We start from the raw sequence: 15,000 nt of genomic DNA on the forward strand, positions 1-15,000 counted from the left end.
TGCCAAAAGTGCATATAAAACGTATGCAGTAATGTACAAATGTCTGGGAAGCGAACAGCGTATGAGTCAGATAGATGCTTGCTTGTGTGTATGGAGGGGAGAAAATCAGGTGTAGTGTTGGCGAATCTCAGGAAGCATGAAAGTTTTGAAGGATGCAGTGCCCCGACATTTTGTATATTTCTAGATAAATATATGATAATCAAGATCCCACAGTACAATATACAGATGCATGTAATGCTAAAGGGTTGTGCCTGATTTATTTGGTAATTCGTTGCTCCCAAATTATTTAAATTACTATATGTATGTAGGTATGTACGCATGTATGTATGTATGTATGTTTGTATGTAAGTATTATGTATGTATGTATGTATGTTTGTATGTATGTTTGTATGTATGTATGTATGTATGTATGTATGTATGTTTGTTTGTATGTATGCATGTATGTATGTATGTATGTATGTTTGTTTGTATGTTTGTATGTATGTATGTATGTATGTATGTATGTATGTATGTTTGTATGTATGTATGTATGTATGTATGTATGTATGTATGTATGTATGTATGTATGTATGTATGGGTTCCCACCCTAAACACCCCAAGCTCTCCATCCCCATTTATCCGTCTACGCAGGCTTTGCCGTAACAACCATGACTTTGAGATTCAGTCTCAACTCATGGCTTGCCACTTCTTCCTGCGTGGATATCCCCTCACCACTATCCACACCGCCTTTGCCAGTGCATGTTCTGTGGACCATGCATCTTATCTCTCCTCCAGCACCTGCCCCGCCGTCACCCGTCTCCCGTTTCCCCCTCGCGTACCACTCCACCACCCTACTTCTCCAACGCACCATTCTCTGAGCCTTCCGGCAACTCCAGTCCGACCCGTCCACTTCGTACATCTTCCCTAACCGACTTCAAACGAGCCCACGAACTACGAGATCTCTTAGACCACAGCTTCTTCCCTAACCCAACCTCCCGACATGGCTTGTTTCCCTGCTCCTGCCCACGCTACAGCACGTGCCCTTACCTCTCCAACAACACCCTCCTCACAGGCACCAATCATCGACCCTATCATATCACTGACTCCTTCGCCTGCATTTCTAGCAACATCATCTACTGCATCTCCTGCTCTCTCTGTCCTTCATCTATACATTGGTCAAACGGGACGCCGCTTGGCTGACCAGCTCGTGGAACACCTCCAAGACATCAAACTCAGTAACGACACCCCTGTCTCGCGCCATTTCGGCTCTACCGGTCACACTTTACAACACCTGTCTGTGTTCGGATTGTCCTTGCACAGGTGCCATCCGGACTCCCATCTTCGCTGGGAGCAGGGATTAATCTTCTCTCTTTGCTCCTTTGCATCACATGGGCTCAACTTTCCTCCCCTCTTCATCTAACCCTCTTCCTCTCACATCTACTTACTCCCACCCAGTTCTCTTTTGCTCCGACACCGACTTCCTCTCTTCACTCATTACCTCACCTCTACACATTCCAGCCTACCATCCTTATACATCCCATTCCAACCCCACCCTTGCTTCCCCACTCTCACCTGCCCCACACCCCAACACCACCACATCACCACACCACCCTGTACACGCTAGCACTAACCACTTCTAGCACCCACACCATCATCCACACATACACACGTCAAGTTCACCATCCCCCTTCCACACGCAAATAAATGCTCTCACATACACACGCACATCTTCGTTTTGGGATCACCACTACTTTATTGTTTGTTTTCTCTTTTTCCTAGTCTCCCGTATGATCCCTCTGACCGGCGTTCGCCATGATAGATCGGTAGACAGTAAAACTTTTTCTATTTTCTCTCTCTGTTTGTTCCTGTGTTCCTTTCTGTCGAAGAGCATAGGCTCGAAACATAGAAAGCATTCTCTCATTTCAGTAAATTAATACATCTGTTTGTTGCTTACACACCCGTCTTCGTCTTCTGTTTTCTTTGTAAATTCTCACTACACACACATATATATCTATATATGTATATATATAGGCATGTATGTATATATGTGTGTGTGTGTGTCTGTGTTTATATATATACATATATATATATATATAGGCGCAGGAGTGGCTTTGTGGTAAGTAGCTTGTTTACCAGCCACATGGTTCCGGGTTCAGTCCCACTGTGTGGCACCTTGGGCAAGTGTCTTCTACTATAGCCTCGGGTTGACCAAAACCTTGTGAGTGGATTCGGTAGGCGGAACCTGAAAGAAGCCTGTCGTATATATGTACATATATATATATATAAGTGTGTGTGTGTGATTGTGTATCTGTGCTTGCGCCCCCCCAACATCGCTTGACTACCGATGCTGGTGTGTTTACGTCCCTGTAACTTAGCGGTTTGGCAAAAGAGACCGATAGAATAAGTACTAGGCTTACAATGAATAAGTCCTGGGGTCGATTTGCTCGACAAAAGGCGGTGCTCCAGCATGGTCACAGTCAAATGACTGAAATAAGTAAAAGAGAGTAAAAAGAGTATATATATATATCCATACATATATATATATATATCCATGGATATATATATATCCATTCACATAATATATATATGCATATATATATATATATATATATATATATAATATATATATATATAATATATATATATATATATGCATATACATATATATATGCATGTATATATATATATATATAATATATATATACATATATTTATATATTTATAAAAATATGCATACATGCATATATATCCATACATATATATATATATATATAATTTTATTTTTTATTTTTATTATTTTTTATTTATTTATTTTTATCTATTTTTATTTATTTTATCTAGTTTCAGCTCACGAGCTGTGGCCATGCTGGGGCACCGCCATTTGGTGTTGCTACGTGATTTTACTTCACGAATGCTTTTTAGCAATTGCCATTTGGGGCATGAGAGAGTTCGATGCAGCTGCCCTCATCTGCATCTCCTGTCGGGAAGTTGGTTCATCCGGGACACCTGACAGGAAGAGATCCAGTTTTATTTTAAAGACATCTGCATCCACCCCATGTAGGTCTCTCAGGTTCTTCGGAAGGATATTGAAGAGCTGTGGGCCTCTGAAGCCCAGGCTACACAGTATCTTGTCCTGCATCTTGATGGCAAATTTGGAGTCCTTGCACTATGCAGTAGCGCCCAGTTCTAGTATTTGTGTAACTCTCGATGCCAAAGTTTGGGACAAGTCCTTCTAGGATCTTCCATATGTATATTTTGGCATATCTCTCTCGCCTACGCTCTAAGGAATAGAGTCTTAATCTCTTGAGTCTTTCCCAGTAGCTTATATGTTGCACAGAGGCTATCTTCTTCGTGTAGCTTCGTTGGATCGCCTCAAGTTCTGTGATTAACTTGACACTGGATGGTGACCATAGCTGAAATCATTGGTCAAAGTGGCTTAGGACAAGTGTCCTCCAGAGGACCATCATGGTTTCCTGGTCTCTTGTTCTAAAGGTTCTAAGAATCCATCCGATCAGCCGCCTACATTTCATTGCTAATTTAGCAACATACCCATGAAAGGTCGCATCATCACTCATGTAAATACCCAGGTCTCGCACTGATTGTGCCTCTGGGATTGCAATCCCTCCAGGTCCAGTGTATTTATTGGGTATTGCATTTAGTTTTGCATGCTGATAGCATAAAGCTTGAAACTTTTCAACATTGAACTGCATGCTATTCTTTTCAGCCCACTTGTATATTTTGTCCAGCTCACATTGCAGGTGCATAGTGTCTTCAGGGTTCTGTATTGCCTGCGAAACTTTTGTATCATCTGCATAACTTGTGATCGTGGCTCTCTGCGTGGCTGAGGGCATGTCTGAGAGGGCCATTATGAACAGTAGTGGTCCCAAAACAGTGCCTTGCGGAACACCGCTAACTATTTGCGTGTTAATGGAAGTGACCCCATTGGCTGCTACCACCTGGCCTCTATCCTTCAGAAAGTCATGAAGCCATTCTCCCAATTTTCCAACTATGCTAAGATCATGCAGTTTGTGACATATCATTCCATGATCGACTTAATCAAAGGCCTTTGCAAAATCGAGATATATGACTTCCACATATGAGTGGTTGAGCAGTCATTTCAGCACCCAGTCATAGTGTTGTAGGAGCTGAGTTAGGCAGCTTCTTCCTGGTCGGAAACCATGCTGGGTGTCAGGCAGCAAGTCATTTTCTTCAAAGAAGGTGATTATTTTCCTTCTGACTATTCGTTCCATGGCCTTGCTGATGTGTGAGGTCAGAGAGATAGGTCTGTAGTACTTGGCCTCCGCTCTGCTACCTCCTTTATGAATAGGGCATATTTTACCTTCCTTCAGTTTTCTTGGAAGTTTGCCAGTTGCAAGGAAGCTCTGAAAGAGGAACTGCAGTGTTCTTGCTAGGACTCTCTTACATACTTTTAGAAGGATTGCTGGGAATACATATACACATATATACGTACATATATATACTCGTCAATAAGACGAGTATAAATATATTTTCCTAGTTTATAAGGTTTTATTTAATATACATATAGTCATATACTTCTCATTTATTTAACTTTTCCTTAATTTATCCCTCCTCTTTCTATATGCTACCTCTGACGTTATATCATATAACGTTTTTTCAAACAATAGCGTTCACTATACATATCACTATACATATCGATCATTTTCTGTTAAAATGTCTTATCGACGAGTTTCATTTCTTCACTTCCCTGAAGAGAAGATTACATTGTTTTACACCATTTTATTCCTTTGGAATAATATCAATGATATCTTCGAAACATGTGTCGGAGGGAAAAGTATTTGAATTACACCTGCGTTAAACTCCATTTATTTATTTATATATTATACAAAAAATTTCACGTAAACCCGAAGTTTCTACCTTTAAAAACAAGGAGTTACAATCTCTTGTGTGATTTTTTGCTACCTTGGTAACTATTTATCTATTTTTCCGTGTTAATTGTTAACAAGGGAAAATACACACATATATTTATATATACATATGTATATACATATATATATATATATATATATATATATATATTATATATATATATATATATATATATATATATATATATATATATATATATATATACACGTATGTATATATAGATTTATATATATACATATGTATATATATCCATATGTATATATACATAGGTATATATATATTATATATATATATATATATATATATTATTTATATATATATATATATATATATAATATATATATATATATATATATAATATATATGTGTGTGTGTGTGTGTGTGAGTGTGTGTATGTATGTATGTATACATGTTGGTGTGTTTCCATCCGTTTAACCCAGTGGTTCGGCAAAAGAGACTGATAGAATAAGTACTAGGCTCACAAAGTGTAAGTACTGGGGTTAAAAGACTGAAACAAATCAAATAAAATATACATATATATATATGCATATATATATGTATATGCATGTATATATGTATATATATATATGTATACATATGTATATGTATATATATATATATGTATATATGTATATATATGTATATATATGTGTGTATATATATATAGATATATGCATATATATATGTATATATATATATATGTGTGTGTATATATCAGTGGCGTGCGGTGACTTCCGGCGTTGGGCATGCAATGAATTTCATTGCCACCACCCCACCCCCATTGGCAATTTTTCTGTAAAACATTTTCGTATTCCTACGATTTACATATAAGAGATTCTGAATATGCAATCACCCCCGTATGACCTAGAATAAACAGGGAATAAAAAAAATGGCTGTGTAGAGATGAGCCTGAAATAAGTGTATTGTTTGTATTATTCTTTGCTCTTCGAAACGTCAGTACTTTCCCATCATCATTCTCCCTTAGAAAAGTCTAAAAATCATAAGCGAAATGTAATAAAGATGAAATTGGATTCTGTCAATATTTTTGCATATTCAGAATCTCTGTTAAAGGTAGGAATCCGAAAAAAAATTTTCACATAAATTCGTTTTTCAAAGAGGTGCGATTCTGCATTAGCCCCTATACCTATTGGTTGAGCTGAATGAAATGATTTAATTAAAAGAACACATTTAGTTACATTATATGTCCATGGTTTTAGATCGTTACGCTCTCGAAAACAAGTCAGGTGCTTTATCATGCTGCTTGTCAATTCCGGGAAAATTATTGATACTCAAGCAGACTGTTCTGAGACTTACTCCGTATATTAAAAGACTACGTCTCACGCACACACATTGAAAATACACGCATATACATGAATTCACACACAATGAAAGACAGCGAAAATTCAACATTGTAAAAAGCCTCCTAAAATTGTTGTGGCAGAAGTCAACATTTCTGAGATTGAAACAAGACACTTATCGAAAGTGAAACAAGAAACTTATTTACGGCCATAAATAGACTACACCCAGCAGCACAGAAAGGGAAATCTATGTAGGTTAGGTTTCACGAAGAAATCGAAACATTTCTCCTGCGAAACAATACTGATGTAAGAAGGTCGAACCTTTCGTTATAACAAACACTAAGCAAAACCTGTAATATATGCTATTTAATATATTAATTTTTTTTATGATTTAAAATGTTATTTACCTCTTTTATAAATTAATTCAATTCTTCGATCTTTCTGGGCAAATAAATCTATCACATTTTCATAGAAATCTTCTCTTTTCATCAATTCTTGTAATAAATCTTTTTCAATTGACATTAGTGCTAACCCAGACAGTCTTCTTTCTCCTGTCGCATTTCTTCGGTATGTTTTAATTCTACTTAATGCAGAAAAGGATCGCTCTACAGAAGCAGTGGTAGACAGAATTGTCAAAATCAACTTGCACAGATTGAAGAGTTCTGGCATAGCTTCAACAAGATCACTGCTGTTAATGTAACTCATTAAATGACTTACACTTGGTTTTTAAAAATCTTTCATTGAATACATCACATTGAGCTCACTTTGAAATCGTATTACATCAAAAAATCTGCCATAAGTTGTTCTTAAAGAATCTAAAGAGTCCACAGGAAATTGTTTGCAATACTCATCAACTTTGTTGAAATTCAAAAGTTCCATGAATTTAAACTCTTCTAAGGATGAATATCGTGCTTTTATTTGGTCAACTATTGTACTGATAATTTTGTTATAAAGCATTCTATAATGTCGTTGGGGATCAATAGATATATTCTTGGATCTCTGAATTCCGATTCCTGCATCGACTCCATATTTTTCCCCTAACCTATCATAAAAGATTGAAAAATTATCAAGTTTGTTTTCGAGTACAGTTCTAGTTTTATCTATTTGCTCTTTACAATACACTATGTCATGACTTTTACTCTGGGGTATGTTAAATAAGACGTCAGTAAAAGAAAAAATGTCACTGAATACTTCTAACAAAATAAGAAATCAGGAGCTTTTAAAGTGTGTAAGAATCCAATTGCTGAATTTATGGTGGTATCATCCCATGCTTCAGGATTTTCAATGATGTGTTCAAAAAGGCTGATTATGAAATTATAATTTTCCTTTGTGGTAATAATAAGACGTGAGGAGTAATTCCATCTAGTTGCTGTTGCTTTCGGAAATCTTTTTTTAACAATGTTATCTAATGCATTAGCCCTTTTCGGTGATTTCGTAAAACATGTACCGAGTCCGTTTATTGTAGAAAAAAATATCTTGCATTCTTTCATAGCAGAGCAGGATTTTGAAAGAACTAAATTTAGGATATGGGCACAACAATGAATAAAGATCGCACATTCATATTTCTTTCTTACTTTTGCCTGTAACCCATTTAGTTGTCCTGCCATTGAAGCGGCACTATCATATGTCTGTGCAATCAATTTAATTAATTTTAATTAATTTTAAGGATCATAATTGGATTAGAAGTGACGTGACGAACTACTTCAATATCACTATGGGGTCATCAAATTCAACCCAGCTGACAACCCTTGTGGTTCTATATCTCCTGTCTCAAATCAAGAAAAGCTTTCCAAACGTCTCTGTTGGGCTCTATAGGGACGACGCACTCTTGGTAGTAAATGGTTTATCTAAACCAGAGACTGAGCGAATTAAGAAATCATTAAGAAAATTTCTTTTGAATTTCTTTAATCTCAATATTGTATTTGAGACTGACACAAAAATAGCCAACTTTTTAGTTGTCGCATTTTATTTAAATACTAAGTTATATTATCTATACAGCAAACCAAACCAAACATTGTAAGGCCACTGAATTATGTCCACTTGCGGGTTTATGTTTACACAAAAATATAATCTATAAATGTACAGTGACAAACAATAAACATCAAGTTAGGGTATACATAGGAAGCACTAAAGACTTCAAAAACCGATATAGAACACATGTAAATTTCTTCAATAAGTTAAAACATAAAATTTCTATGGTGTTAGCCAGGTACATACACTCCTTAAAAGTACAGAACATTAATTATACATTGTGCTGGTCAATCATGGATGAGGCCCCACCATACAATACCATTACTGGCAGATGCCGATTGTGTATAAAAGAATTATACATTATCCTTTACATGTTTAATTCCACTGTTTTAAATAAGTTTTCTGACTCTATTTATTCCTGCAACCATATATACTATTCAACTTTTATGAGACGATTTAAATTCGAACCCACTTAGCAATATTTTCTGTTGCACAACAATATATTGTCAATATAAATATAAATTTTAAGGAAGTCAATAAACAATCTAATTTTTCTGCCATTGGCTCTCATAAAAACTTCCATAATTTACATAGCTTTATCCACTCTTCTATAAAAGCACCAAATTATCTCCTACCTGGTAAGGAACTAAATGCATATCTAGTGTAAACACTATTTTCCCCTGATGAGGGGGTGCATTCTATGGAAATGAATCTTAAGATTCATATGTAATCTGGACGAACATACTCCTGAAACGATCGTTGGAACATCTTATTTTCCTCTAACTGTTACCCAAAACTCTTTTCAATGCCTATTGCTTTCACTATATTATATTTTGAATTTTTAAAAATGTTTTTTTTTTCATGTTCCATTATTATTTTTATCTATCAGGTCATCCCATAAGTTCTGTCCGATTTTACCTTTTTTAAAATTGAATGAAATTTAATAGTATTTTAGAATGTCTAATGGAATTAAAAATTATTTTTATGCATTTCTGTACATTTAAACTAATTAACTATTATTTTACAGAATAATAGAATTAAAATTTCTTTGATTAAAACTCTTTCTAACATGGAAGAATCCAAAGAGCATTTGAGGCACATAATGATTTATGAGTACAAAAAAGGAAACTCTGCAGCTGAAGCGTCTTGAAACATGCATTCAGTATATAGGAAAGAATGCTTGAATGAAAGAACTTGCAGAAGATGGTTTGCAAAATTCAGAAGTGGCGATTTCAGCCTTGGAGATGAAGATCGAACAGGACATCCAGTTGAGTTTGATGATAAGCTCCTTGAGGCATTACTTGAAGAAGATCCTGCATTATCAGTTGAAGAATAGGCAATAAAGCTTAGTTCAAACCATACAGCTGTTCATCGTCATCTTCAACATCTTGGAAGGGTTCCAAAACTTGGAAAATGGGTGCCTCATGAATTGTCTAAAAGCAACTGCAAATTCCGAGTTGACATCTGCTCTTCTCTCTATTCTAGCAAACTCATTTCACCCTTTTTGGATAGACTTGTGACTGGGGGCGAAAAATGGATCTTCTATCGAAATGTTTAATGTCGTAAGCAGTGGCTTGGTAATAGGGAAAAAGCTCAACCACAACCGAAAAGGGAACTTCATGGGCAAAAAGGTGCTTCGCTCTATCTAGTGGGATTGCAAAGGAGTAATTTACTTTGAATTGTTACCACCTAATATAACAATCAATGCTCAAGTCTACTGTCAGCAATTAGAGCGTTTGAACCAAGCTGTAAAGAAAAAAAGACCCACTTTGGTGAATTGAAAATGAGTAATGTTTCGTCAAGACAATGCGTGACCTCACACTGCAAAGATCACATCACAGAAGATTGAAGAACATGGTTAGGAAAAAATTCCTCATCCGCCTTATTCTCCCGACCTTGCTCCTTCAGACTACCATTTGTTTCGTAGTTTACAGAATCATTTGGGGGACATAACTTTTGCAAACCAGGAGGAGTCAAAACTGACATTTTAGAGTTCTTCGCTTTGAAACCAAAAGAGTTTTACATTGATGGTATTAAAAAGCTTGTAAATAGATGGAAAGAAGTCATAGATAATCAGGGAAAGTACATTGATGATTAAATTTCAATTAAATATAACATTTTATCACTTGTTTTCTTTATTCAAAATTCGGATAGAACTTATGGGATGACAAGATATATCCTATTATCATTATGTTTACATATCTATATATATATATATGTCCATGTATATTTTTACTATCCATATATTTTTATATTTCTAATATATCAAAATATGTTTCAGATTGGACAATTCTTATTTTATCCTAATTAAACCCGTATATATATATATGTTCATCGTAGTCTGCTTGATTTGAACCTTTTTTTATTGTGTCTTTTATACTCGTCTAGCACCTTGGGTTTTTGACTTGAGCACTTCTACGCTATCTATGTTTTTTGAAAGAAAATTATAATTATATATACATATATATATTTATATATACACACATATATATACACATATATATACACATATACACACACACACAAACACATATATATATATATATACACACACACCACACACACATATGTATATGCATTTATATATATACATATATACATACATGCACACACACATACACACACATGCATGCCTATATATATATATATATATATACATATACATACACACACACACATATATATATATGTATATATATGTATATATATATATATATATATATATATATATATATATATATATATATATATATACATACATACAGCCTATGGAATCTACATCTTCACACTTTCCAATTGTCATAACAAAATATGAACTCCTATCAGAATCTACATACCATGTACAAGAAGCATTTTTTACCATTTCTACACACCAGTTTCCTTGGACAATGGAACTGCAACTATAACACCCTACATATATTTTTTATTTTCACTTTTGTTCTCTTATTTCCCTTTATATTCTTATTTCCATTTTTTTTTACCAAAATAACTCCTTATATTGAACTCTACTATTTCTTTCTATTTAAACATCTCACATCATCTCTGATGAAGGGATATCCCTAATAACCCAGAAACAGCCGTAAGACTAACCTGCTCTTTATAAATGTTCTGAAAATTCCACACAGTCATTTTATTTAACATATTATATATATATATATTAAATTAGAGATAAAACCACAATTAGGCAAATCAAACAGGGAAAAACATAAACCAAAACATAGAAATAAAATTAATTAATATAATATACAAAATATATAAAATATAAAATTCAAAATTATGTTGGTTTATGTTTTTCACTGTTTGATTTGTCTAATAGTGGTTTTATCTCTAATTTAATATATATATATATTTATACTGTAAAATTAGATTTAATCCTAAATCTAATTTTTCCCTGTAAGTTTGGATTTACTCCCTAATATTATTCTTATATATATATATATTCAATATAAATGAGTAAGAAAGAGATACAGGTCTCAATTCGTTATGGCTGTCTCCTATGAATCCTTTAATTAATGAAAACATTACGGGAGACCTATTGAGTCAAGTAAAATCAAAATGAAATGGAAATTGTAGTTGTGACCACTACCAGTGCTGCCTAACTGGCTCCCGTGCTGGTGGCAGGCAATAAGCACCATTCGTGTGTGGGTCATTGCCAGTGCTGTCTGACTGGCTCTCTGTGCCAGTGGCTTGTAAAAAACACCATCCAATCATGGTTGATGCCAGCCCCACAACCCCGACTGGCTCCTGTGCCAGTAGCATGTAAAAAGCACCATCCGAATGTGGCTGATGCCAGTGCTGCCTGACTGGCTCCCATACCGGTGGCATGTAAAAAGTATTCACTACTCTCTTGGAGTAGGAAGGGCATCTAGCTGTAGAAACATTGCCAGATCAGACTGGAGCCTGGTGCAGCCTCCTGGCTTGCCAGTCCGCAGCCAAACCATCCAACCCATGCCAACATGGAAAATGGAGTTTAAACGATGATGATGTTGATGATGATGATGATGATAATGATTGCATCTTTGTAAAATAACCATTTGCATCCGTTAAATTCATGATCTTCAAACACAAAGGGCAATTCATCTTATTCAATATAGTTAACAAATTCACAGATTAAAAATATCTACATTGATCCTGCTATTTTTCATTTGGCAGAATGAACTTAGAATAGTGTATATGTGGTCAGAACAAGGAAGAATTTAGGGGTACTTAGAGTTTATAGTAGGGGGAGGAGATAATTGACTCATGTGACCCAGTTATCTAAACTTCTAATAATAGATGAAAGGTCAGTTGTAGAATTTTTATCTTAAGTAAGTTGTTTAACCCTTTCGTTACCAACCTGGCTAAAACCGGCTTTGGCTCTTTAATATAAATGTCTTCTTTTCATAAGTTTTCAATTAAAATCTTCCACTAATTCTTAGTCACAATTTATGTTCTTAACACTAGCTGAATGATAAGTAAGTTATTTTACTAAATTCTTTTTTATATTTAAAATAATTGAAAGAAACACAGAACATCTCAAAATAAATACGGTAGCAAAAGGGTTAAGATAAAAAAATCCAGACAATCAGAACTGATCCTTCATCTATTGTATATGTTTCTCTTTAATTTCACTAGTTTTGGAAAAGCCTATGACAGTCCTGGGCAATGTTACCTTCCTGTAACTAAATAATAAAAAAAATAATAAATATCCTTTATTTTCAAAGATAATTTTCAAAGTTTTCTAATTTTTTTTTAGGTAAAATGAGATCAGTTCAGAAGCTGTGTATGATTGTTTTCATATTTATAACAGTATCATTTGTTGCATTTGTAACATTGAAATTTCAAAGTGAGTAATTTTGTATCCTTTATTTTATGATGTCACATTGATTTCATTTGTATTTTCAATTTATTTTCCCTATATATGGTTGGATGTTTCTGTAAAATTAAATATTCTATTTGTTATCGCTGATGTTTGACTGACATGCTTAGCTGGATTTCAAATAATTTCTAGCATAGAGTTGGTAGAGAGATTAAAGCATTCTTAAAAAAATGAATGCTCTGGGTGTAAGAAATCAAATATAAACATAAATGTTATAACTTCATTTTATTTGAGTTTGTTACAAAATTAAATCAGGCTAAAGGAATATTGAAACATTTTCTTTGATTTATGGCATGTGAAGAATTTAGATGATAAAAAATCTCCTAATGCCAGAGAGAAGGATATTTGACATTTGGTGTCAGGGAGCAAGATGAACACCATGGGAAAAGTGTAAACTGAAAATTGATATAATCTTCATACAAATTTCAGCACATCTAAAATTAAGAAAATAGAACAGATCCTATAGAATGTAGGCTGAATAAATACATATTTACAAGGAGCTGAGTTAAACTGGCTGTCTGAGACTAAAATATTTGAAAAAAATATGTGTAAAGCTCATTGGTACATTTAGCCCAGTGCTTTTACCTACAGAGCCACCAGTAATAAAAAGCAGTTACAAATCTTGTAGAATTGCCACCAAATTGAATCCAATGTTTTCTGTGATGAGTCATATTTCATTTACTATTACTATATTAGAATAGAGAACACAGTCATGTAATTTTCATAATCATTAGACTCTCTTTGTAGATACTGAGTTCTGTATTTTGTATCACTAACAATACTTTACAATGAGGTTGGATCAATTTAAAAATGTACTTAGAACACAATGAAATTAAATACAGTCATCACTTACATTCAGCAGTTAATGATGATGGTATCGAATAGCACAATTATTCGCTGTTGAAATGAAAATTACTCATACTAATTAAAAACACATACATGAATTTGTTTGCGTACCAAATATGCAATTATAATGGAAGGATGGTTTTTATGATACTTTTGGGGTATCTTCTTCCATTATAATTATGCTTTCAGTAACTATCTTCACAGCAGTATGTAGTTAGCCTTCTTTCCCATACACGTGAGGTTCAATAACCTCTGGAGACAATGCATGTGGTGTCACAGTGGGACAAAAGTCTGCTGTGAGCTCCTGGCTTCAAAGTCTTGCTTGACGCCAGTGTGAGAAGAATGAGAGGGAGAATGTTGCCTTTTCCTTAAATAATGGTTGCAGGTGAGATCTCACTTTTGTCTCGCGTATGGCAATGGTTGCAGGTGAGATCTCGCTGTTTCAAAATGGCATTGGCGTCTTTGTGTCTCACTACTGGGGCTCCTTCCTGAGAACATTAATGCAAAAATAGAGAATAACTGGAGCAGGCACAGGAAAAGAGCAAAGATGGTAACTAATTGCAAACAAAATATGGTACAAAAATATGACAAGTCAAAAAGAAAAATAATTGCAAGGAATATAAATTGGCATGCACAAAATTTGACAAAATGTTCAATGGCAGAATATTGGAATTGTTCAGTAACACAAGAAAGAAATTGTCTGTCACAGGAAACACAAAAGAGATTGTCAGATATAAATAGTTTTGGTAAGTTTTTTGGGCCAATGCACAGTATGTCCTGTCCTGGTGACATAAGGTTTGTTTGTGTTAGGTTGTGGTGACGAAGGTGGAGGTGTAGGTGATGGTGTAGTCAAAGGTAGATGTGTAGGTGGTTGTAAAGGATCAAAAGTGGGCGTGGCCGGAGTGTCATCAAAGGGTGTAGAAACCTCAAAATATGCCTTTTTAAGTCTGTCAACTGACATGGTCTCTGCCCGACCATTGATGTCGAGACTAAAAGTTTTAGGTGTGCGCGATAGCACATGAAATGGTCCTTTTATAGGGAGAAATGAGCGGTCCTCTGACAGAATCATCCCAAGCAAAAACATGAGTCAACTTGTCAATGTCTGGTGGAACATGAGAGGGAATAGATTGGTCACATGGA

The 15,000-nt window shown here is 34.8% G+C and overlaps 1 protein-coding gene across 3 annotated transcripts in view; it reads left to right on the forward strand.

The window, feature by feature from the left end:
- Window positions 1–15,000, forward strand: part of LOC115210986 — a 66,996-nt gene that overhangs the window by 28,085 nt on the left and 23,911 nt on the right. For all 3 annotated transcript variants that reach the window (XM_036502561.1, XM_036502559.1, XM_036502560.1), the window contains exon 2: window positions 12,892–12,981. Coding sequence is in view for 2 of the 3 variants with exons in the window: in XM_036502559.1 (XP_036358452.1) it covers window positions 12,897–12,981 (85 nt within the window). In the remaining variant the exon portion in view is untranslated. The remainder of the gene's footprint in view (window positions 1–12,891; window positions 12,982–15,000) is intronic.

This window comes from Octopus sinensis, linkage group LG4 (assembly GCF_006345805.1).
Source record: "Octopus sinensis linkage group LG4, ASM634580v1, whole genome shotgun sequence".
Taxonomy (NCBI): Eukaryota; Metazoa; Mollusca; class Cephalopoda; order Octopoda; family Octopodidae; genus Octopus; species Octopus sinensis.